This window comes from Castanea sativa, chromosome 6 (genome assembly GCF_040712315.1).
Source record: "Castanea sativa cultivar Marrone di Chiusa Pesio chromosome 6, ASM4071231v1".
Lineage (NCBI taxonomy): Eukaryota > Viridiplantae > Streptophyta > Magnoliopsida > Fagales > Fagaceae > Castanea > Castanea sativa.
In genome coordinates this window covers 54,096,292-54,122,764 of record NC_134018.1, presented here as the reverse complement: position 1 = coordinate 54,122,764, position 26,473 = coordinate 54,096,292, and the positions used below count along the sequence as shown (strand labels likewise).

The window sequence follows — 26,473 nt, the reverse complement described above, 5'->3', positions numbered from 1 at the left end:
GCTGCCTATAGAATTGAGAGATACAATTTGCTATAGCAGCAGGGTCCGAAGACAACACCCCATCCACCATAAGCCTATCAATAGAATTAACCCTCCTGTGAGAATTAGCTATACGATGGAAGAACTTAGTATTCCTGTCTCCTTCCCTAACACAAAGAACTCTAGATTTCTGCCTCCAACAAATTTCTTCCAACAGGGTAGCTTTCTCTAAGTCTTCACGAATTCTTCCCATATCCACTCTTTCCTCCGCTGATAATCCCTGATTCTCCTCCCTACTCTCTAGAACACTAAGTTCCTTCCACAAGTTTCTAATCCGAACATCCACATGACCAAACCCCTCCACATTCCATCTTTTCAAGTCATTTTTAAGGAGCTTTAATTTATTAGCCAAAATAAAACTCGGCGCACCATGAACCTGATAGGAATCCCACCATGACCGTACCCTATCCACAAAACCTTCATCCTTTAGCCACATATTCTCAAATCTAAATGGCATACTCCCTCTTGAAAAGATCCACCCTCAAGGACAATTGGAAAATGATCTCGAGCACAATTTAGACGCGCCTTTGAGAAACCGTTGGAAATTTATCCTCCCAATCTGCAGAAAACAAAAATACTTCCAGCCTAGCCTTCAAGCTGCTTTCCCTAGAATTAGACCAAGTGAAGGTACCTCCTTGAGTGGCAAATCAATAAGACCCCTGTTCTCGAGATGAAGTTAGAAAAATCCCTCATAGCGATTAGTGAAAGAAGTAGACCCCAATCGTTCAGAAGGGAATCTAACCACATTAAAGTCCCCGCCCACACACCATGGGACGCTCCACCAGCTATTCAAGCCACAAAGTTCCTCCCATAATAATCTCCTATCTCGGTATAAATTAGGCCCATAAACACCCGTAAACGCCCATACAAACTGATCTGACACACTTGTAAACTTACAAGAAACCGAAAATCTCTCCACTGCTTCCTCCATTTTATTCACTACCCGAGTGTCCCACATCACTAACACACCACCAGAAGCACCACATGAACCTAAATAAGACCAATCAACATGATGTCCACCCCACAAGCTACGAATCACGGCTCTATTAATCAGCCCCATTTTGGTTTCTTGAAGACAAACCACATCTGGCCCCCATTTCCTAATCAAGTTTCTAACCCTGAGCCTTTTATCCTGCTCATTCAACCCTCTAACGTTCCAAGAAATAATCTTCACCTTCATTGATAAGACACAACCGCCCTCTCAGAACTTGCACCCCTAACTTTATTTGTATCAGACTCAACATTTAAAGATGACAACAAATTCTTCAACTCCCTCTGACCTTTCTGTCCGGACTTAACCAACATCTTCTGACCACCCACCACAAGTTTCTGCCTTTCTTTTTTCCTGGCCTCTATGGCTAATAACAGACCTGTAATCTGCTCCTCAAAACCTTCCAGTGAAGTTCCCACAGATTTCTTGAAAGCCTTTATCCTATTGGTTACCCATTGCGATAGATGGCAATTATCCACACACTCCTTACACCCAATCTCCTTCAATGGACTAGACTCCAACTCCAACGGCCCTTCAGTAGCCAAAGGAACCACAACTAAAGGCTCATCACCTCCCTCACAAGACCTCAACCTTACATCAGACTCCCACAGCTCACTCACTGTCCCAGGAACCACAGTCAAGGAATCCACTAACCCCTCACTCTCATCTGCCCAATTAACCCTCTTCCCTTCATTTGTACAAGAAACATTACTTGGTACACCCTCTCCCTCTAAACTTGAGCAACCGACATACACTCTTGGAGAACGGTATAGTGACGTGGGAGCACTAATTGCCGACCATCACGCATTTGTAATATCCAATCTTTGGAATTACCCCAAGACTTATCCAAGTCTCCAATCAAGTCCGAAATAGATGGGCCGGGTAATGGAAACTCCCACAAGGTCGAAAGAACCGAACCTTCAAAACGCATGAAATCCTCATCCCCTTCCTCGATGCCACTGAAGAAGACAAAGACACCGCCTCCGACACTATTCGGATCTTCCAGATTCATTACCCTGTTCCGATATCATGACCGATGACACCTCCGCACCAATCTCGACTCACACCGCGTACCTGGTCATCGACACTGTTCGTGGGAGACTCAGCCACCGCCGCCTATCGGCTCGGTGGGAGGCGGCGCTAGTCGCTTGGAACTAGCCTGAGCAACGGCATGTTCAAACTCCGTCACCGCTACATCAAACGGTACCGTCGACAACATTCTTAGGTTGCTCCGAGGGTGGTGGTTAGAGCCATCGAGCCTTCGGCGTCATCGCAACTTGCTCCGATATTCTTGGGTGTGAGCACCGAGACCTTCGACGACGTTGCGGGAAGCTCGGATGCGATGGGTTTGGCCGTTGAGCACCTAACCTCCTTCGGGACGGTGATCTCACTACACTGAGCTTGTTGTAAACCCATTCGATCGTGAGGACTCCGAGCCCGTGGGCCACTATGAGAACTTTCTCCAATCTCAAAGACACTCGGGCTTCTGGACCAGGCCCAAACTAATGTCTTTATTACCCAACAAGGCTGAGGCATTCCTCTTGGATGGGCTCAAACCCACTACGTTATTAGTATCAGCCTTCCTTGGTACCCATTTGCCAGTTTGTTGACCACCCTTAACAGCATCCCAAGATACCCGCCTCTTCCCATATTCATTCACACTCACTGTCAGCCCTCTCCCCAGCCAACATCCCTTCCTAAAATCACGCAACTTTCCAAACTCAACCATTTTTGAATTCAAACTAATCTTCAAAGGATTCTTGCAATTAATTCCTTCCGGGATTTTCTCCTCACTATTATTCTTGCCATTAATATCACCTACTCCACCCTCACCACCACCCACGGCTGCCTGATGAAAACTACCAACCTGAGTTTCAGAAACTACAACCTGATTGTGAGATTTGTCACCTGGAAACTCCTCATTATGCATCACGAAGCCAGCCTTAATCTTATCTTTGTTAAGGGGCTGCTGATCATATTTCAACCTTGCCTGCGCTGGATCTCTAACAACATCCACAAATGACCTGGTAGGATGATGTATTAGGCTCTGCTTAAATCTATACGGTACAAACTTCAACCCACCCAACGCATATTGAGCAGGTTCCAACATCCTTCGTAATTCAATCCCAAAAGTTCTCCATCCTTGTTGTAATTTACCGGCTGGAATAATGATATTTCGCCGCTGCCCACCAACCTTAAGCTCTGTCACTGATACAAACTGCCCAAAAGAATTGGACCCCCGTTGCAAAGTGTACGCAGTAGCACCTTCCCTAAGAGTGAAGAATTGCTTAGAGCTAGCCCCAATCACAATGTGTTCCAGATTCCGCAAAGTCCAAAGCGCTGCACCCTTGCCCATAAACACCGATTGCATATGGTATTTGCCCCGTTCAAAGATCTTAAGGGAGAAAACATTACCTCCTTCCTCAACCACGAACTGAAACAACTTAGATTCAATAAAGAAACTACGGAATCCCCCCATACTAATCCTAATACATAAAAAACTAAAACAATATTTCTCACATTTCTTTTTTATTGGTAAAGAAGTAAAAACTTCATTAAACAGAAGTAAAAAAATGAGGCCAAAGTACACAGAGAATAGTACAGAGAACTCAAACAGGGGGAAAAAAAAAGAGGAGAGAGAAGGTCAACATAGAAACTAGAAAAGACAACAAATCAAAACCACAGGCAGAGAAGGAGAGGAAGCCTGGTTCCGTGCAAATAAGTTGCTCATGAATTGCAAGCTTTGTCTTCAAAAACACAAGAATCTCTCTCTCTAAAAATTCAACATCAAACAAGATGGAATCTTAAGCCCTATTACTGTCAGATGGCTAGAAGGAACTGTATTTTTGCTGCATCATAAAATAAGATAAATGTAGTACTGAAACAACTTTAACGCCCTTCTTTGACATAGCAAGTGTAGTTCTCAGCAAGTATCTACAGCTATTTTAGAGTTACCTGAGAAATTTATGTAAATATTTTTCAGGATCAATTGAGTTTCCATGATTTTTATGAGTCAGTAAACCTGCCATGGTAATGTTCCTGGCACAGAGATGGTGCTCATCAAGTAAAAGTCTGAAACATCTACAGTTGATCTAAGGTTTTAGTTTTATGCAGTGAAGTTACAATAGTGCCTTTTCTAACATATAATTATGTAATACTATCTATAATTCTACCCTACCATAAAAGCTTACTCTACTTATTCAAAATTGTCCACAATTATTATTTCTCTGATTACTTTGAATCTTTAAGAATCATTGTTGCAAAAAATCAACTATGTTGAAACACTATTCTAGTATTCCTTTCCTTCTCTTTGTTTACAGCATCAGTATACCTGGCTTTCTGCGATTCGTAGTTTGTTTAAGATACCTCAAGTTCTGAAAGGCCTCTCTCCTGAATCAGGCGTTCTAATTTTTCATTGTCCACCACTTATCTCAACATCATTGCTGCTGCTAGTACCTCATATCTGTTTTAATCATTTTCATGAATTATTTCTCATTAAGATTTCATATTTGTATTTAAATCGACAATTTTTCCAACTGTAATTGTGATTTATTTCTTTGCCAAAAAAAACTAAGCACAACAGGAGAATATCTTCATATTAATGTACTTCCAACAACTCTTATTATGTTCAGATTTTCATTGCATTGGTCTGGCTAAGATTCTTTTATAATCTTATATATTACCGTTCCACTGAACTAGTTTATCTCTAAAATCATCTAATTGAGTTTCAACTATAGCCAACTAATACTTGTTTTTCTCTCCCCAATCTTATTGATCATTGTAATTAGGGTTCTTGATTTGTGCCACTGTGGCACACTTCCAGTGTACTTGCTTGGTTTTTTTAAATAAAATTTCTTAAGTTACTTATCAAAAAAAAATATAGCTAACTAATAGGAACCAAAAAGCTCTTTTAGAGAGGATTCATGCCATAGTTTAGAACTTAGTGCTCTAATTTCTGAATCTTGATTGCTACTTATGAATTCAATGTGGATTTAGTGGATTGGATTGACTTTCTTTTGACAGTAATGTTTAATAATAAAAAATAGGACTCATTGTGTTTTATATGCATAGTTTGAGCCATTTTTTAATATACAATAAATTAACCTGAAGGATGGTTCCAATAAAAAATGTTTTGCATACTGGCCTGGCTGTATCAAATTGTCTGTCTCACTATTGCAGTTGTGCACTGTGGCTCACCCATATTTAGATTTATTTTTACCATACAAGTTGGTGCTGCTGCTGCCACATGTTATGCTATACTGAACTGTATAACATCTAGACAGAGATGATATGCAATCGATTACTTATTACAGAAAGGAAGAGGAACCAGATTAATTACATCACCTTTGTTTTTGTATGCGTTTGCCTTTAGTCAGCTGGAATGGCACTGGATTATTTTGTTGGCTTTATGCCAACTCCTAGGATTTAATTCATATTGCCCTAGTTTCCAGAAGAATTCAAGCCTTTGATTCTCAAGGACTATAGTCTTGAACTTTTTTCTCAACACTTCACTATACAAAGCTTGTGTGAGCTCATGTTGTCCTCTCTAAATAACACAGGCAGCAAGAAGCTCCCTAAAGAGTAAAAACAAACTGTTTTCTAAAAAATGTGGTCTAACATGTGGGCCTAATGGGCACTCTCTGTAGGTCTTGTTAAGTTACTATTGAGTCTTTTTTTTTTTTTTCCCTTTTCATTAGGAAGCTGTTGGTTTAATTTATTTTACTTTTAGGAGTCAGAGTATTTCTGTAAGTATCAGATTTCTAGGTATGGGCTGTAGTTGGGTTCATCTGGTCAGTCCCTTGGGTCATGTTATGGGTTTGTTATGTAATCAAAGGGTTTTTTTGTGGGTTAAATAGATATTTAGTTTGGGCCTGGTAGTAAAAGCTCAAGGAATCCAAGTCTATATGGGGTATGATCAATACAATTGTATTTGTCTTTGCTTTCTTTAGATGTTTTCCTAGTTTCTTAGATTTTTATTCAATTTAATTCCAAATTTTGTTCTGTTATGGACACCATGTGGCACCTATATGGAAAGTGTCAGTAAGAGTTTATTTAGGTTTGTAAGATCCATGTGTGTTTTGTTCCAGTAAGTTTTGCCACAAGCATATTGAAACTGCATAGCTGTGATCATAAGATAAACAAAGGCTCTTCTATGAGTATCTTTACATGACTCTTGCATTTATGATGTCATCACCATAATTTTTTCTGGTTATCCTGCTGTTCAAGTTTTGTTTTTGTTTTTTTGTTTTTCCCAATATACAGCTATGAACTAATATATACTATTGATGTACAGTGTGCTTTCACCTGTCCTAAACATGCCAATTTCCGATTCCAAGAGACAGCGAGTATTGGTAGCATCTTGTGTTCTTTATTCTGAGGTTAGTTAAAATATGTAATTGATTGCCGTGGTATAGTGCTCTACATGTTTGCTTAGGTCAGATCTTAGTTTGTTTCATGCTGAGATCATGATGGAAACTGTATTGTTTCCTTCCACCTTTTTTTTGGAGTAATGCTAAGACCGCAACTTTTGCCACAACTTGCTCACGTGGCAAGTCGTGAGTGGTGGAGTTGTGGACCCACCACTTTTACTCCACTCACGACTTGCCATGTGAGCAAGTTGTGACAAAAGTTGTGGTTCTAGCATTCTTTTTTTCTATTCTCTCTTTCTCAAGGGACATTAGATCCATTGCTGTCTTGATTGTTGACAATTGTTCTTGTAGTTACCTTAGCATAGCATTTACTTTGCAGGTGTGGCATGCTGTTGGTAGGGACAGAAAGCCTCTTCGCAAACAGTACCTTGAGGCCATATTACCACCATTTGTTGCTGTTCTGAGGAGGTGGCGGCCACTTTTGGCTGGAATTCATGAACTTGCTACTGCTGATGGTTTGAACCCTCTTATTGTTGATGACCGTGCATTGGCTGCTGATGCCCTCCCAATAGAGGTTATTGGAGACTGTCATCCTTCTATTCTGTTTTGATATATATAATTTTTTTTGGATTCATAGCTTCTAGTGTATCAGTTTTATATTTCCACATGCTGACTAACATATTTCTGGCCTTAAATAAGGCTTTGTGAATGGTATCTTGACAATCTTTACTCTTTCAACATTTGTTCTATGAGTAGATGCTGTCACAGAACAAATGTGAGTTTTAATCCCATGGGTGGGGGAAGGGGAGTTTCAAACTAGTGACCTCTTTAATACTCATGGTCCCTAAACAGTTGTGCTACCTCTTGGGGTTAGATGCTGTCGATTGATTGATGTTGACTTATCTTGCTCATTTGAAAATTCCACTGTAGTAAGGCACAAGTTACAAATAAAATAAATTATGTTTTTACTAGAGGTCCCTTTCCATGTGTGTTAATATGAATAAGTTAGCATTATGCGTCAGTGCTCAGGCAGGGCCCTTCATTAATATTCCTGTGTTTTTTGGTGGTAAAATGTTGTGTTTTGGGTTGAGGACAAGATTTGAGAATTTTTTTTTTTGATAGGTAAGACTTGAGAAAAAAAACATATCCATCACTCCAAGGTGGAGCATCTTCCCAAGCTATTCACTTTTTGGTAGTACACAGTATCTTGCGTCTTGTATTTCTTCACTAGTGAATCACGTGTATAAAACTATGTTTGAACAGAAACTATTCTCTACAGATGTTTACAATTTTATAAATTTTGTGTTGCTTATATTTGATTACTGTCAGCATTTGTATTTATAATTTTCATCCAATGATTTGATATTCACTTAGGACAAGTATGTTGTCATTTATTCTGGTAGTTTGTCTTAGCTTAATTTGTTTGGGGGAGAATTATAATCACCCTACTTTTAGATTCTGAAACTCTGATATTTTTTTGTGTGAAGACTTTCTTGCACTCATAGTTTGGAGTACTAGAAATTTAATTGGAGGTCAATAATGTTGTATCTTCTGTCGTTCCTTTTTTCTGTTAAATGGTTAGAAGTATCTCCTGGTGTGCCCTTTTTTATCTCTATATACCTTTTATGTTGCTTCTTTTTTTTTTTTTTTTGGTTGAGATGTACCAATTGCCAATGCTGTTTGGATCAAATGGTTTATTTTCATAAACAAGGGGTGGAGGATGATGCTACGGTTGAATACTGATTGAGTGTTGGATTTACCTGTAAAAAAAATCTTTTGAGATGTATCATTTTTATATCTTTCAGGCTGCTCTTGCCATGATATCTCCAGCTTGGGCTGCTGCTTTTGCATCACCACCTGCTGCAATGGCTTTGGCAATGATTGCTGCTGGTGCTTCTGGGGGTGAGTCCTCAGCTCCTGCAACTAATTCGCAGCTCAAGCGTGACTCATCATTGCTTGAAAGGAAAACTGCTAGGCTTCATACATTTTCAAGCTTTCATAAACCTTTGGAGGCACCTAACAAATCGCCAGCACTTCCTAAGGACAAAGCTGCTGCAAAAGCTGCTGCCTTGGCAGCTGCACGTGATCTTGAACGGAGTGCTAAGATTGGTTCTGGAAGGGGTCTCAGTGCTGTGGCAATGGCCACTTCTGCACAACGAAGGAATGCCAGTGACATGGAGCGTGTGAAGAGATGGAATGTATCTGAAGCCATGGGAGTTGCTTGGATGGAATGTTTGCAACCAGTTGATACAAGATCAGTTTATGGGAAAGATTTTAATGCTCTTTCCTACAAATTCATTGCTGTACTTGTTGCAAGTTTTGCTCTAGCAAGGAACATGCAACGATCAGAGGTTTGAGTGGTGCTTTTCCTTCTGGGTTTTCATTACTTATGGTGGTAGCATTTAAGATTTATCATTTTTCCTTTCTCTCCAGATTGACAGGCGTGCTCAAGTTGATGTAATAGCCCGTCATCGTTTTTCCACTGGAATTCGTGCATGGCGCAAACTCATCCATTGCTTGATAGAAATGAACTGTCTTTTTGGTCCATTCGGGGACCATTTATGCAATCCTGCACGTGTATGTTGTTAGAACTTATTCTGTAAACTGCATCTTCAGGTGTTGCTGCATTTGTATTAGTTACTCATGATATGATGGCCCTGCACCTTTTGTATCATTTATGGCTTGTTTACTGCAAAGGTAGGAATCATAATCTCTGAAAGAAATTATTGTGGATCTGTAGGTTTTTTGGAAGTTGGACTTAATGGAAAGTGCTTCAAGGATGAGACCATGCTTGAGGAGGAATTATAGAGGGTCTGATCACTTTGGTGCTGCTGCCAATTATGAGGATCATATTGAGACAAAGCAGGATCAAGAAAATGTCATAAATTCATCGAATGCTCCTATTCTAGCAGCTGAAGCCATCTCAATGGAGCCAGTCAATGAAGAAGATGAGCAGGTGGAAATTGATAATTCGGATATCAGGGCTCATGAAGCAAAACATGGTGCAGATATTCAGCCAAGAGCATCTGGGACAGCTGAGCAAACCATGCAGGCATCCCTTGGAGGTAGTGATCAACTCGCTAGTGACCAAGAGTTGGTCCAAAGTTCGTCAGCAGTTGCACCTGGGTATGTTCCCAGTGAACTTGATGAAAGAATAGTTTTTGAGCTTCCTTCATCAATGGTTCGGCCACTGAGGGTTGTACGAGGAACCTTTCAAGTAAGTTATACAAGCTCAAGCTTGACATTTCTTTCAATTTACATTTGATAATCTCATTTGCTTTGCCATCATGCCATGTCTAGATACATATTATGATGGGGGCACACTAAATTTTTTTTTATTATTCCATGAATGTCAGAGAAGTATATGCAATCAATTAGAACTAAGGAAAATTCCTCTTTTGTATCATTGAAAACATTCACTATTCCTTTTATGTTTAAGGGCCAACTTGGTATTGTTGCTGTTGTCCCTTCCTGTACTAAAAGAACGGGCCTTGTTTAGACACTTCCTTGAGCAATGGTGGTGAGCTGTACCATTTGAATGATATTACTGCTTGTAAAAATGCTGTGCCCAACCTGATCTCAAGATGGAGTTATGTTGTGGCTCTGTGGTGTTATAGAGTTCAATGCTCATGGTGTCCTTTTTTAAATGAAAAATTTGCTTACAGAGCCAAACCTTGTTCGGGTTGGAAGATACTAGTAGATATGTCTCTATTATATGTTTAAGAATGATTGAGTTTTAACTGAAATCACACTTTCTCCCCTTGTAACAACAGGGTGGAGGGTGGGGTTGTTGGTTCGAAACTTAGGGTGTGTTTAGATACCGTTTATTTTGCTGAAATTGAAATTTTTTTTGCTGAAAATACTGTAGATAAAGGTAAAAATTAGTTGAAATAGTATAATGGGCTCATGAATAGTGCTAAAAAGTACAGTGGGACCCATGAATAGTAGTAAAAATAAACTGAATAATGAAATAATTTTCATTTTTCATTCTACCCCAAATGCACACTTATTGTGTGCCTGTGCAAGTGCTACTTTCAATTTTTCTTTTTAAATCCCTTGTCGATCCCCAATTTCTAGATACTATTTTTTAAACCTCCCTTTCTTGATACATAGCATGCATTTTAAAATGATATCTTATTTTTTTATATTTCATCCTCGGTGACTCTGACTATCAAACCTTTTTTCTGTTTCCAATGGATTGGAATTGAAATGGGATTACCTTCTTTTCCTTTAATTAAGAGATAGGCAACTGAAATCAATATTTCAGTGCTATAACTTGTCCCAAGAAATTTGGCTTATCTAATTACTCATAATAATTTCTACTAAGCTTAGACTCCAATTTCTCCTTTTTCAGGTAACCAGTAGGAGAATAAATTTTATAGTTGATAATAGCGAGACCAACATAACAGATGGGTTGGAATGCAGTACTGAGTTGAGAGGACTAGAAAAGGATCACAGCTGGTTGATGTCCTCTCTTCATCAAATATATAGCAGGAGGTAAAGTCAATAGTATATTTATGTTAGTTTTATTGTAATTTATTTTTGTGCTTGTTGGAACTTTAGTAAATTGAGCTATTAATTTTTGAAATATCATTGACTACATCAATTTATTATTATTATTTTTTACTGTAAGAAATATAATGGTATGTTTGGTAACTGTTTTTTCCCCTTATTTTCTGTTTCTAAAATCATTTTTCTATTTTTGAGACTAAAAAACTTGTTTGGCAACCCAAAATAGACAGAAAACAAAAACTGTTACGAAAACTCAATCTGTGAAGGAAATTGAAAATATGAAAAAAAATGTTTTTTTTTCTTTTCAATTTCTAATTTTCAAAAGTCAATGAAAACACACATTTAATGTAATGAATCTGTCCCATTTAATGAGTTAGCATTAAAGTTTAAATCCTAGTAACAACATATTTTAGTATTTTCTATTTTTTTCTTCAAAAAACTATTTTTTTAATTTCAACTAACCAAACATGTTTTTGATTTAAAAAATACAATAAATTTTTTTTTTCCTTTATGTTCCCTAAAACAAGTTTTTGAAAATAGAAAACAAAAACTATTATCAAACATAACCTAAAGCTTTTACATAGCTAATAGTGGGTTAATCTAGGTTTTTCTTTTTTCTTTTTTGGGTCGTATCTAACACATTAAGATTATGTTTGTAACACATTAAGATTATGTTTGTCACTGGGGAACTGAGTTTAGAAAAAAGAAACAAAGATGGACCGGCATTTGGTCAATAGAACTAGAATGATTTGCTCCTTCAGCGAAAAATATCTAAAGACAGTCTTTTTTTTTTTTACTTGGTAAGTCACACATGCACCCCATAGGTCGTGAACTTAAGACCTCACCCTCCACCAAGCACTTGCAAGGGGAGGAGGTGCCAGTTGAACTAGAGCTCATTGGTTTTGTCTTTGTTTTTTGTTTTTTGTTTTTTATTTTTTGTTTTCGTTTATGGTTTTCAAAAATTTTCACCCTTCGAGAATCTATTTTTTGTAACATATGGAATTTTCATTGCTCCTTATCAAACCTAGCTTTACTGTTTGGTTTCCTTAAAAAAAAACGGCATTGCAATGTAGTGGATGGTTCCATTTCTAAACTAACTTGGTCAAATTCTGATTTACCTATAATCCTTAGGCACCTAAACATAGGGGTGGCAAAATCCAATGCAATCTGTTAACACAACATGAAATTAATAAGTTATGAGTTGAGACTTAACTGGTTCATGTCATATTTAGGCTAACACGATTAACTCGTTCAATAAATGTGTCGTGTTTGTGTTCAACCCATGGAACTTGTTTGACTCATTTGACATGTTTATCTAAATGTCATTTTACCAATATACCTTTCAAAACCCCTAGGTATATAAACTAAGGTTTATTTTGTTTGACATATTGATTGAATATTTGTAATATTGAGATATGGTTTAATTTTTAATGATTATTTGTGATGTAGTTACTCATTAGTTCTAAATTTGATATTAAAAAAAATCTTTTTTTTTTTTGGTTTTTCATAGTTTAGATCAATTGGTTACATACTAAAATTTGTATTGTTTTTGGCTTTGATAAAATCTGATAAACAGGTTGACTCCATTGACCCGTTTAATAAATAGGTCGTGTTAGGGTTGAGAATTCCTAACTTGTTTAATATACGTGTCAGGTTAGTGTTGACCTATATAGTCGAATACTCATGAGTTGACACGACACGAACCCGACATGCTTACACAAATTGTCACCTCTACCTAAACACTAAGGCTAGACTGAGTAATGGCAAGAACCAGCTACTATGGACCTATCAAAAAGAACCATCTACTATGGATTTGATATATCTTAATAGTTATCCAACACAAAAGAATTAAGCTGCTTAACATCTATGTGCTGTGAAGAAAGATGCCTTTCTTTCATTTTCTCCTCACTTATGTCAGAGATGTTATTTCTCATACTATCTTTTGTATTTATGTAATATAATGTGATGCCATTGCCTCTCAGCTGTTCATGTTAAGATATTTGATACTTTTCTGTTTGTTTCTGTATTTCGTCTCCCTTTACTGGGTTCTTTTCCCCACAGGTATCTCCTAAGAAGGAGTGCTTTGGAACTGTTCATGGTTGACCGCTCAAATTTCTTCTTTGATTTTGGGGTACATCTTTGAAAGATATCATCTCTATTCCCTTTGCTTTTTGCTTGTGTAAATAATAAAAGTATTTTAACGGTTTCCAATCCTTGCGATATGCCTGCTAATAAACCTGTTTTTGACATTTACTTTTTCTTGTTTCCCCCCTTTCTATACTTCAGAGTGTTGAGGGGCGGCGAAACGCATATCGAGCTATTGTTCAAGCACGTCCTCCTCATTTGAACAATATATATTTGGCAACTCAGGTTTGCATCTTGTTCCTCCTGATATATGTGGATAATTTTCTGTGAAAGTTTTTTGTCTGTCAGTGTTGTGTAAGGATCATATTATCAAAAATATATAAGGTATAAACTTTCTACTTTTACATCCACAATAACTTCATCTGTTAACTCCATTGTTGGTTTAAATATCCTCTCATTCCAGTCAAACTTACTAAATTTCAAAGAATTTTAGACATGGAGCTTTCCTGTCCAGATAGTGCTCAAACTAAAGTTTCTATTTATTTATTTTCTGAGTTTATGAATCAGATAGCTACTTTGTGAATGTAGTATTTGGTATACATGACAGGCATATAGAAGGCATTAGGTTTTGTCTGGTAGAGAAGTGAGAGAAAAGAAAATGTAAAGAGGATGAAAAAAAAAAGGATGGAAGAGATTAGTATTTGTTAGGAGGGAGAGAAAAGTGGAGAGAATAAAGCATCTTGTATTAAATTCTTATTATATCTTTATTGAATAAATTAGAGGGATTAGATTGTCAAATCACCTATGTTAGACTTTTATAAAAAGAAATCACCTATGTAAGACATTTTTCTCCCATTTTGGGAAGATTTTAAGTGGCACACCTAGATAGAAAGCAATAAGCTTTCATTTTTTTTTTCATTTCTTCTACTTTTTTGTTCTACCAAACAAGAGAGAATCGCAATCTATCTTCCATTTTCTCTTCACCCTTGTCTATCCTCTCATTTTTCCACCCTACCTAATGCACTCTTTGTCTGATTTTGAAGTGTAAAATAGGAATTTTCTTTATAAGTAATAAAGATTTTTTTTAGGTAAGAAGAAAACTCACAAGATAGAGCCTCCTAAAGAATTGCAATTGTAGATTAATTAGTCTTTGATATTGAGTAATGAGTTACAAGATACCCCCAATCATAGGGTTTGTATTTTTAAAATTAAAATGTGAGCGTAAAATCTCACTTATTCTAGGTATTATACTTTTACATAGCTTCTTTTTAAACAAAATCAGCTTATCCGAACACACTCACAACATTTGAAAAAAGAAAACCTAGACGTGATCTCTATGACATTTGAATATAGCTTCATGTGTGTGAGGGATTTCAGGCCAGGATTATAATTTTGACAAGGATTTCCCCCTTCATCTTTGCTTTTATAGTTGAGGACTAATTTAATTATTTATGTATTCTAGAGACCTGATCAACTCCTGAAGAGAACTCAGCTTATGGAACGTTGGGCAAGATGGGAGGTATGAGTTCAGAATGAACTTCACATTGTCAGGAATATTGTTTGCAGTTATATAGCTCTAGTGCTTTCATTTCTTAAACTTTAATATGTCCCATAAAGAGACGAGAATAATAATCTGTATAATCACAACTCTCATGCAGATCAGCAATTTTGAATATCTGATGCAGCTAAATACCCTGGCTGGTCGTAGTTATAATGACATCACTCAGGTTGATTTTTCTCAACAGTTGTTCATTTTATATGGAGAAATTCTGAGCATCTGTTACTAAGTTTTTATCAATTTTCTTGCAGTATCCAGTTTTCCCTTGGATTCTTTCTGACTACAGTTCAAAGAGTTTGGATCTTGCTGATCCTTCTTCTTATCGAGATCTTTCAAAGGTGGCATCATTTGAATATTTCTTCCTGTCATTGTAGAATTATGAATTTTATCATATCATTAAAGCCTTATATTTTACAGCCTGTCGGTGCTTTGAATCCTGACCGTCTCAAAAAATTCCAAGAGAGATATTCTAGCTTTGAGGATCCCGTCATCCCCAAATTCCATTATGGTTCACACTACTCAAGTGCTGGAACAGTAGGTGTTCCCATGTATTTATTTTTTGGTATTAGTGTTTTTGCTATGTGAATATATTGTAATTTCTGTGCCCAATGAGTTATAGCTAATCTGAAACTCCATTCTTCGATAGTAATTGGTTGGAGGGTGAGATTGTGGGTTCAAAACCCACTGGGAACCATGGACCTTCCATTGAGGAATTTGATGATATTTTTTTATTTGCTTTGCAAAATATCATGTTGCTTGTGTGTAAACCATAATTAAAAAAAATTATAATTTATATATTGAAAATTTGTCTGGTTTGATTTCAGGATCCTATTTTGCTAGGGTAGTAGTGAATTATGATAACTCACAAATTCGAGAGTAATTTGAGCTTTTATTGCTAAAAGTTAGCATGAAAGTTTGCTTACTTCCATTGTTTGCCATAGTTTATATGAAATGTTGCTTGTTTTTCAATTATGTTGTCATTTTTCAAATTATTTCAAAGTTAAAATACCTTTTATTCTTTGGTTACTCAGCTTTGTACGCTGAAAATTTTGCAATTTATCCTGGATCCTAGTTTGCTAGTTAGTAGTGAATTGAGAGACTTGACTTTCCTTGCTAAGTGTTCACAGGAAGTTCTAGGTACATCTCAAATGTTGCCTGTTTTCCAATTAGGCTGTCATTTTCTCAAAGCATAGAACTCAAATTATTTCAAAGTTAAAACACCTCTTTATTCTTTGGTAATTCAGCTGTCTACCTGGAAAATTTGCAATTCACACTGGACCCTAGATTGCTAGTTATTATTGAATTGAGAAAAACTTGAGCTTTCCTTACTGAAAGTTCATGCGAGATTCTAGGTACATCTATTATCTTCATTATATTATATAAGATGTGCCATGTTTTACTCCCTTGTACACTTTCTGTGTACTAGGGCAGCATGACCCCTTTTTTTTGTGCCTTTAAATTAAATTCTATTGCTTACAAAAAAAAATCTATGTTTCCAGATTTGTCATTTTCGAAAAGTACAACCTTATTTGTGACAAGATACCTTTATTCTTTGGTAATCTGGCAGTCTATGTTGAAAGATGGCAATTTGTCTGATTTAATATTCTGAAATATGTCATTTCTGATATTTATACAAAGTTCTTTGTGTTTGTGTACCAATTAAATTCAGTATCGATTGGGTGAAGTTTCTTAATTATTAGGAGACACTATGATGATACCTCTGTAATTTTTTGTGTTTCTATTACAGGTTCTATATTACCTTGTTAGGGTTGAACCATTTACAACTCTCTCAATTCAATTGCAAGGTGGCAAATTTGATCATGCAGATCGGATGTTTTCAGATATTGCTGGTACTTGGAATGGAATTCTTGAGGAAATGAGTGATGTGAAGGAATTGGTATGTGTATGATCATTCTTATGAAGGAATTACATATCTCATCTTTGTTTGCTTTTCAATTTCATACAATGGCTATGAATTTGGAATAAATTTTGTGTTTTTGTACCTTAGGTTCCTGAGCTATTTTACCTCCCTGAGACCTTGACCAATGAAAACTCAATTGATTTTGGTACAACACAATTAGGTGGAAAGCTTGGTATGTTTCTCAAAGTACTTCGTTTTAGTAACATGGATAAATATTGATGGCCGTCAAACTGAAGTTGAATGTTCTCTTTTGTTTTGTATTCACCATATCAGATTCTGTTGAACTTCCTCCTTGGGCTGAAAACCCAATTGATTTCATTCATAAGCATCGAATGGCTCTTGAGAGCGAGCATGTATCTGCCCATTTGCATGAGTGGATTGATCTTATATTTGGGTAGGTATCCCAATTTTGTGACAGAAATTATAATTTTCTGAATCATTATGCTCCGTTATTTCATTGTCAATCTTTAGATGATTGTTAACCATGGTAGAGATATTAGAAAACTGTCATACTGAAATCAACCTGGAGCTTTTTTTTTTTTCTTCATCTGGTGTTTACTGCATTGAATTGGAACGTTCAGGTATAAGCAACGGGGCAAAGAAGCCATATTGGCAAATAATGTATTCTTTTATATCACCTATGAAGGGACAGTTGATATTGATAAGATCTTGGACCCAGTAAGTCTATTTTCTGGCCATAATTGCTCTTCAAATTTTCTGTTTCTTATTTTCATTAGTTTTCCTCTTTTGTACCAACAAAAGGTACAACAGCGCGCTACACAAGACCAGATTGCATACTTTGGACAAACCCCATCCCAACTTTTGACTGTCCCTCATTTGAAGAAGATGCCATTAGCTGATGTTCTTCATTTGCAGGTAACAATCAATTTCATTTGGCTGAACCTTAATTTTCTTGGGTTCAATTTGTTTCTGCAGATCTGCTAATACAAATGGAATTTATTTTGTTTTCATTCTTAATTTTAATGTTGCATTCTATATCTTCCCCCTAGATTTTTATGGTGATGTTATGTTGCTGGTAGTGGGATGTATTTCATGATAATTTAAAACCAAAATGGGGGAATAAGCTTATTGGTCTCTCCATGAAGCTTTGGGAGAGTAATTGAGCACAGGTTGAGACATGAAACAACAATATCAGAGAATTAATTTGGTATTATTCTAGGGTAGACAACAATGGAGGCTATTTTCTTACTTAGGCATTTAATGGAGAAAATAGAGAAAGGCGTCGAGATTTTCACATGATTTTTATTGACTTAGAGAAAGTTTGTGATAAGGTATTTCAAAAGGCGATTGGTGGAGTTTGAAATGGAAAAGGGCTCCTCTAAAGAATTTTAATTTGGTTTAGGATGTGCATGCCAGTGTGATAATTAATGTGAAAACCAATGAGGTATCATAAGCGTTCCTATCACAATAAGTTTGTATTAAGGATCAGTATTAAGTTCTTTTCTCTTCGCATGTAATTATGAATGAGCATACTCTATTCAAGAGAAGGTTCTATGGTGTCTGCTTTCTACATATGATAATGTTGTTAGTTGATCAGACTAGAGCAAAATTTAACTCATTGGAAGTTTAGAGGGATACTTTAAAATATAAGGGTTTAAAGGTAAATAGGACCAGTATGGTCAAAGGCGAGCCAGGTGCTCAGTCAAGGCAAGGCACCACTAAGGCACCTTTGAAGCCTTGAGGCAAGGTGCCTCTAAAGAGGGTGCTTGCCTTTAGAGCCTAGGTGAGCGGCTGAGCACTCAGGCTTGCCTTTAAAGCCTAGGTGAGAGCCCAAGCGTCTTATAGATTGTCAAGGCGCTTGAGGTGAGAGCCTCAATGAAATTCAGCAAAAAGGAAGAAAGGAAAAAAATAAAAGGGGTAAAAAAACTTCAATCATTTAATCTTTTAGCTTTGATTTTTTTTTTCTTTTTGTTTTTAGAAGATTTTTGTATAATATTGTTAAATTTTATTTGTAGATTAATAGGGCCTGCTACTGGTTTTAATTTTCAAACTGTTCCTAATAAGCATTAGATACATATGATTTGAGTTCAAAAGGTGGTAAGAAGGTTGGTAAAGTAGGAAAGTGTACTTTTCAAAAGGAGGAAGGGTGATTTTGATTAAGAGTACTTATCTTCTTTTATTTTATTATTTTTTTATATCTTTATTCATGATGCCTACACATGTGGCCAATAATTGGAAAAACTCCAAAGATATTTTGTATGGGGAGGCATTGGTGATACCTCAGAAGTTCTCCTTGGTAGATTAGAGAGTGGTGTGCTCACCTTCAAAAGAAAGGGAATTTGGGTATCAAGAAGCTTAGCTCTTTTAATTTGGCACTCTTAGGGCAGTGGCCTTGGAGGTTTGGAGCGGAAAGGGACCATCTCTAGAGGAGAGTAATCTATGCTGAGTATGGAGAAGTTTGGGGAGGGTGGATAACAGAGCAGCCTTGGGGTCAGAAGAGTACCAGTGGGGGATGGAAGCCATTCTTCAGATTCTCATGGTTCAAGGTATGAGCCAGCTCTCAAGTAAGATTTTGGACAAGGAGGCTTCAACATCTTATTTAGCCAATACCTATGAGGGTGAGGTCCAATACATTAATCCTCTTGTCATCAGGATTGGGAATGGAATCAGTTGCTTCTTTTTTTGAGTTGCTCTATGATAATTTGCCTTCATCGACATGTGAAGACTGAGCCTTGTGGATACCAAACAAGAAAGGCATGTTTGAGGTTCGATCGTGCTGTAATGCCCTTAGGGGTTCTACAGGTATTCCCTTCCCTTGGAAGAGCATATGGATGACCAAGGTCCCATAATGTGGAATGCGGCTTTAGGGAAAATCTTGACAATTGACAACTTCAAAAAAGGCATCTTGTTGATAATTGATTGGTGTTGTATGTGTTAAAGAAGCTGGGAATCTATTGATGACCTGCTACTTAAATGTTCTTTGGCAACAAAGATATGTTCATTTGTCTTTGCATTGTTTGGACTGGTCTGGGTGATGCCTAAATTTGGGCTTGATCTTTTGGAGTATTGGCAAGGATGATTTCATTGCCATGGAGAAGCTAAGGTGTGGCAAATCATGCCCATTTGTGTCGTGGAATTTGTGATATGAAAGAAACAGGAGGGTGTTTGATGGAATTGAACGTCCTACCTTTGTAATCAAATAGCACAATTTGTGGTCCTTGTATGAAAAGAGTAATAATTATATTTAGAGTTATGCACTTCACTTTGCTTGCCTCAGCGCCTTTTTGGTGCCTTAAATGACACAAGGGCTTGGCACCTCAAGGTTGCCTTTTGTTGTTGACCATACTAAATAGGACTAAAATTGATTATTTTCCCATCCAGAGCATAAATCTAATATATAAATAGAGGTGAAGGGATGGTGAAACTCATTCATCGAAAGATAAGTGGGGGGGGTGGGTGGGGGGTTGATAACTTTTGGTATCTTGAATTGATAACGCATAAAGATGGGGAAATTAAGAGCCATGTGGCTGATAAAATAAGAGTGGGTTGGGGTGAATAAAGTAAAGAAGTGTGAGTGTGAGTGTGAGATGCCCCAGTAAGGCTAAATGGTACATCCATGATGATAACGGTGTACTACTATCGTACATCCTTTGTGCTTGAGTTGTCTTCCCTTCCCCCCCCCCAAAAAAAAATACAACCCCTTATCAAAATAATAAAAAAAGCTCCTTTAACTTGAGTTTTCATGTTAAAATTGAGGTTTCAGCTGTTATGGTATCTGTTATCTGATAAAGTATATACTTAAAAGATGATCCTGATTGTAGTTTTACTTGTCAGACCATCTTTCGCAATCCTCAAGAAGTCAAACCGTATGCTATTCCAACACCTGAACGCTGCAATCTACCTGCAGCTGCCATTCATGCTTCTTCAGATACTGTTGTAATTGTTGATATTAATGCCCCAGCAGCACGTGTTGCACAGCACAAGTGGCAGCCGAACACACCTGATGGTCAGGGTACACCATTCCTCTTTCAACATGGAAGAGGCTCAGCCAGCTCTGCTGGTGGAACATTTCTGCGTATGTTCAAAGGACCAGCTGGGTCTGGTGCTGACGAGTGGCACTTTCCCCAAGCTCTAGCATTTGCCACATCTGGGATCAGAAGCTCAGCTATAGTTTCAATTACATGTGACAATGAAATTATTACTGGTAAGCATGTATTTTGTTTTTATTCTAACCTTATGTACTTTGAATTTAATATATCAAGTAGAGTGCTTCCATTCCTGTAAGAAATGGTAAGAATTTTTTAACTTGATGAAGTATTTTTTTTGCTACACACTTTCCTTGGGTATACTGTGAGTTCATTGTGTACATTTTTAATCTCATGATAGGACTTTACTAGCTTACAACCTTGCAAGTCTGCATTGTTGCTTCTCTTTTTGTATCTGTAAAGAACCTATCAGGTTAACAGTGTTGTCAAACTAGGCATATTTTACACCATTTGTGGTAATATTTTAAAAGAATTACTTACAATCTTTACACATTTCATTCATCAATCATACAGCATTTCTTCCAAACAAAAATATAACTCAGAAAGGCTATTAGGTGATCAGAGGTTGATTAAAATTATTGATGCCAATCCTGTGCCTCCCCAAATTTTTAGGACTAAGGCTGTGTTGTTGTTGTTGTACACTAATCTTGTGCTTTGTTGTGTTACTGGAAAGGTGGAGAAAACCAACTAGAGCAGCAAGTTATTCATGGTTAATAGTTAGTACTTATTTTACTCATTGGATTTTCTATTGAAATAGCAGATTAGTGCGATTCTGATAGACAGCTTTTGTGAGTATCCGAGAAACCTGTAGGTGCTAAATTGTGAGCCATCTCTGTAAAAATGTCTTGGCTAATAGGTGCACAGTACATGCATGCATTTAAACTAGTAATAAATTTGGAATTTGATGTTTAAAGGCAGTAGACCCTTAGAAAATTCTGAGCTGCATTTGAGGAGAACCAAATAATGGAACTGGCAGAAAAAGAATGGTAAGCTAATTTGGTACTTGTTTCTGAATACATCAATTTTGGGGGTTTTAACTTTATCACTGGTGCCCTTTTTATTTTTGGATTTTCTATTTTATTCAATTTCAAATTCATCTAATTCTTATATTACATTAGGATGCTTGACATATTTTTTTATCAATGGCAACAGTGCGTTTTCCATTAAATTTTGTGTGTTTGCTCTATCTATTAGTTTGATTTCTGATAAGGAATTTGGAAATGCCTATAAGAGAGAATGAAAATTTTGGAATCCACATACCTGAACCCTGAATAGTTTTTTTTTTTTTTTTCCTTCTATATTTTCTTTCTTTGCTCATTAATTTTCACAAGGAAGACTAACGTGAGAAATGTGTGGGTGTGTCTGTGTGATATTTCTGCTTAGTTTGATTCCCTAGAAGATTGTGGAAAAGACAAAGGAAACAATGTAAAATTTTGAATTGACATAATTTATTTCTATCACTTGTGTTTTCATTGTCTTTGCCATTCTGGTGTTCCTGGAAACCTGGTGGAGCCTAATGAGAACATGTTTATCGTTGGAAATGTTAGTTAGTCCTTTCCAATGTTATGTTAATGCTACTTTTGTCTTTTATTACTTGGATTTGTTGGACTTAATCCTCCTCTGGGCCCTACGGAAGGTTATTAACTTACAATATATTGTTGTTATTTGCACTATGGTTGTTTGGATTTTCTACATATATCTCTAGTGTGAATTCTTCTTCCACTGCTGCATGTTAAAATTCAGCCTGCATTGAATTTGATGACTGAGATAAGTATTTGCTATTGCACTTATAGATTAACTTTATCTTGTATCGTTTTGGCTGGTAACAAGGTGGACACTTGGATAATAGTATCAAGCTAATATCATCTGATGGTGCAAAAACCTTAGAAACAGCCCATGGGCACTGTGCTCCAGTTACTTGTCTTGGTCTTTCACCTGATAGCAACTACCTGGTGACGGGATCCAGGGACACGACGATATTACTTTGGAGAATACATAGGGCATTTACTTCTCGCTCAACCAGCATATTAGAGCCTTCCACTGGAACAGGCGCACCAACTTCAACTAGCAGTACTACTCCATCAAATGTATTAGCAGACAAAAGCAGGAGGTGTCGTATTGAAGGTCCCCTACATGTTCTTCGGGGCCACCGCCAGGAAATACTCTGTTGTTGTGTCAACTCAGACCTGGGAGTTGTGGTTTCATGCTCCACTTCTTCAGATATTCTCTTGCATTCTATAAGAAGGGGTCGCCTGATAAGAAGGCTTTCTGGTGTGGAGGCCCAAGCTGTCTGCCTCTCATCTCAGGGGGTTGTAATGGCCTGGAATAAATCACAACAAACTCTCAGTACCTTCTCCCTTAATGGGGTTTTGATTGCCAGAGCAGAACTTCCTTTCCATTGTAGCATCAGTTGCTTGGAAATTTCTTTGGACGGGGAGAGTGCTTTGATTGGAATGAATTCACGTTTGGAAAATGATATGACTGCCAATAATACCTGGGATCTGAAGTTACAGAAGCCAGGGACTGAAAATCTTGATTTGGAATCAGATGAAACTGGGAAAAGCAACAGATTGGATCTTCCATCACCTTCAATTGGCTTCCTGGATCTGCATACTCTTAAGGTAGGAGCATGGTACATATGAGATTGGTATAACAACCCATCATATTTATTCTCCTTATATTAGTGGTGTTAACCACATAAATTACTTGAAATCTGGTATGTTGAGGTGCTGGAGTGTGTTTTGGTGTTTAAAGCCCATTGTTAAGGTACAGGAACTTGGCTAATTTGTTAAGCCCTCTTGTCTTTTCTCCTTCCATGCCATGTCCTGGGTCTGAATAAGTTTTTGTAAAACTTAGCATTCCTATAATATCAATGAGAGAACAGAACATGATGACAGGAATTTCATTTTATCTTTTTTTTTCTTTGCCTCTTGCGCATGTCTTACGACTGGCATTTAACATGGATATTTTTCATTTTGATGTCTTAGATTTTGCTCACAAATTACTTGCTTGGTGTCATAACTCATGAGTAAGTTGGCTCATGCCTTACTAACTGGCAATAATACGTAATCCTGCAGGTATTTCATGTACTGGAGCTTGGTGAAGGGCAAGATATTACAGCTCTGGCTCTAAACAAGGATAACACAAATCTCTTGGTGTCAACTGCAGATAAACGGTTGATAATATTCACGGATCCAGCTGTAAGTTAAATGTTATGTTATTCTTTGTATTTCATGTTGTTATTGCTTACTCCATGGCAGAGCAATATGCTACTATTTGAGCTGGGGAATTTTCTTTGACTCCTTTTAACACTGTTTGATGGGATAACCATGCTCAAATGTTTTGTTAAATGATCTTTTTTCATTTGATTAACTGAAGAACATATGATGCTCAACAAAGGAAAATAAAAAACAAAAACAAAAAACTGAAGAATCTATTAAGGAAATTGCTAACAACCAGCAAATGCTTTCAGTCTATTCTGGGGACTGAGGGTGGTTGTCCCACTTAAGCAAAGAGCAACTAGACTCCGTTTGAGACTTTCAATTACTGAGATCTTTCATCTTTTTAATGGAATACAATAGAAATTTAAAAGAAAAGGAAATTGCCTCGACCTTTTAGATTTTATTTAATGTTCTAATTGTTGTGTTATTGTACATTGATTTATTTTGTTACTTTGATGTAAGCAAAATTGTTTAATTAAAATAAACATTTTGTTTTATGAAACAGTATTTTAAGAACAGAATAGATTTTCTTTACCCTGCAGAAAGAAAAAGGAAATAAGTAGCAATCACCATAAATGTATATTCAAAATTGAAATGTTGTCACACCGTTGCTGCCTTTTGCTTGCAGTTGAGTTTGAAAGTGGTGGATCACATGCTCAAGCTTGGTTGGGAAGGTGATGGGCTCAGACCCCTCATAAAGTCGTAGTTTTAGACCTTTGATATTTGTTTTACTGGATACGGAACACAAAAGACATGGAAACCATTATTATACCACCAGGACAGATATACTACAAGAGCCTGTTGGCTGCCTTGTTCAAAATCAAAGTCAATTTCATTCGACGCCGTCTGTGTGGGTGTAACATAAGTATTAGTCTAGCAGAGCAATCCTATGTATATCTATAGAGTGCGTTGTTGTTAGATGTATTCAGGCATTTTGTTTTTAAAAGGAACAAAAATTGAGTTGTAAGTATGCTGTCATTGAGGTTGAAGATCTTTAGGGTCTGAGGTTAGGCTGTTCATTTTTGTCAATCGAAAATTTTTGTTGTAGAAAATTAAATGAAAGTACAGTATATACATTCCTGTATTCTTTTTGGACAGAGACTACCATGAATTGCTTTCTCCGGTAGCTCAATAGACCCATATTTTTCAAGTCAAACAGAATTGAATCATCGTAAACAGAATTGAGGTATTGAAGGCTGCCCCATCATGAAGCTGCCTGATGTTTCATCTAATCATTAATACAAATAAATATGTAAATAAGATTTTGTGGTAATTATTAAACATTTAATTTCATGGTAATTTTACTGGATTCCTGAGACTCTGGCCAACATTCAGGCCTAAATTTTATTCCAATGTGTACAAAAATATTGTCATGTTCTTTTATTTTTGGGTAAATTGCCAACTGTATTCTTAAAGTTTAAGAGTGTTTGGATTTTATTCCTTAAAATTTTAGAATTTGGATTTTACTCAATGAAGTTATATTTTGTTTGTATGAGCAGCCTTTCTGTCCATATTTTTTTTACGGAAGTGTCATAAGTTTGTCATGCTTGTTTTATTTTGTCCAAATAAATGATATGTTATTTTTATTTTAATTATTAAAAAATTTTATAGGCTAAAAAAATGACGTAACATTTCTTTATAAAATGAATTAAACATCCATGGCAAACATATGTGGCACTTAAGGGAAAATATAGATAGAAGGGTTGCTGATGCAAACGAAATATAATTTTTGCGGGTAAAATTTAAATTTAAAAATTTTAGGATGTAAAATTCAAACATCTCATAACTTTAAAGGTGTAGTTTGCAATTTACTCTTTATTTGTTCGAGAAACAATTTATCCCACGTTCTAAACCAAAGAAATCTATATTACTGCATCTTGTTATAACCGTTGGTGTTAGTGGATGTTACTTCTTTCCATGTTTTTCTTTCTATACTGTTATTATGTCAATTGGACTTTAGTTTTTCTTTCTCCCCATCCTATCTTTCTTGGATCTTATACTACCTTCCATTAGGTAAGCCCGCCTTAATTCTTATATTTTGGAGCCATAGAAGACTATCAGGTGTTTCTTTTTTTTTTTAAGGAGATTGGTATTTATTTTGTGTCCCATCTTTGAGTGTGATGACGTTGAATTTGTTCTAGTCATGAAATTTGACCACTGCCCAACGGCCCTATATGATCACTTGATTGAAGAGATCCAGTTGATGGCCTCACAAGTCCTGTTCTGATGTTAATGTTGGATAAGAAAAGAGTGAGCTGCCCCTCTTGGTTTGTTGCCGTGGTTAAGTAAATTTTTTTTTTTAGAATACTTAATATTTTTGACACACGCACCCAAGAAGAGGGAAGAAGGTTTTAAAGAGACTTACAGTAGTGTATATTCAAAATGGCCTTGGTTAAGTAATGATAATGCATTACGTGGGTTTTCTTAAATTTCTCATGAGACCACCCTCTGAGCATTACGTGGGTTTTCACACATTGTTGTGGATATTCCCCTCATTCCACCTCAGGCTAAATTTTGGTTCATTTCAAGTCATCCCAGGTTATTTTGATTAATTTTGTTTTGGTTCTCTTTTTTTTTTTTTTTTTTTCCTAATAAAAGAAATTAATGTTATATTATTTTGATTTGATTTTTTTAATTTTATTGGTGATGAGTAAATATTAGTGTTAAGTATACATTTAAATATTTGTTTATAATCTTCAAACTATACGCTAGATTTGATTGGAATCCAAACATTTTGTTTTAATTAGATAAACTGGAAAACCAGAACATG

General features: G+C 36.5%; 1 protein-coding gene across 2 annotated transcripts in view; it reads left to right on the top strand.

Moving 5' to 3' along the window:
- LOC142641477 (BEACH domain-containing protein C2) overlaps positions 1–24,914 on the top strand; it is a 43,446-nt gene extending 18,532 nt beyond the window's left edge. For both annotated transcript variants that reach the window (XM_075815918.1, XM_075815917.1), the window contains exons 12-32: positions 6,324–6,408; positions 6,779–6,973; positions 8,205–8,750; positions 8,833–8,976; positions 9,140–9,616; positions 10,754–10,896; positions 12,973–13,042; positions 13,198–13,281; positions 14,459–14,515; positions 14,655–14,723; positions 14,806–14,892; positions 14,972–15,088; positions 16,302–16,451; positions 16,563–16,647; positions 16,749–16,869; positions 17,057–17,153; positions 17,238–17,351; positions 20,271–20,640; positions 22,313–23,103; positions 23,560–23,682; positions 24,332–24,914. In XM_075815918.1, coding sequence (XP_075672033.1) covers positions 6,324–6,408; positions 6,779–6,973; positions 8,205–8,750; positions 8,833–8,976; positions 9,140–9,616; positions 10,754–10,896; positions 12,973–13,042; positions 13,198–13,281; positions 14,459–14,515; positions 14,655–14,723; positions 14,806–14,892; positions 14,972–15,088; positions 16,302–16,451; positions 16,563–16,647; positions 16,749–16,869; positions 17,057–17,153; positions 17,238–17,351; positions 20,271–20,640; positions 22,313–23,103; positions 23,560–23,682; positions 24,332–24,409 — 4,003 coding nt within the window. In that variant the 3' untranslated portion in view covers positions 24,410–24,914. The remainder of the gene's footprint in view (positions 1–6,323; positions 6,409–6,778; positions 6,974–8,204; positions 8,751–8,832; positions 8,977–9,139; positions 9,617–10,753; positions 10,897–12,972; positions 13,043–13,197; positions 13,282–14,458; positions 14,516–14,654; positions 14,724–14,805; positions 14,893–14,971; positions 15,089–16,301; positions 16,452–16,562; positions 16,648–16,748; positions 16,870–17,056; positions 17,154–17,237; positions 17,352–20,270; positions 20,641–22,312; positions 23,104–23,559; positions 23,683–24,331) is intronic.
- Positions 24,915–26,473: the final 1,559 nt, after the last annotated feature.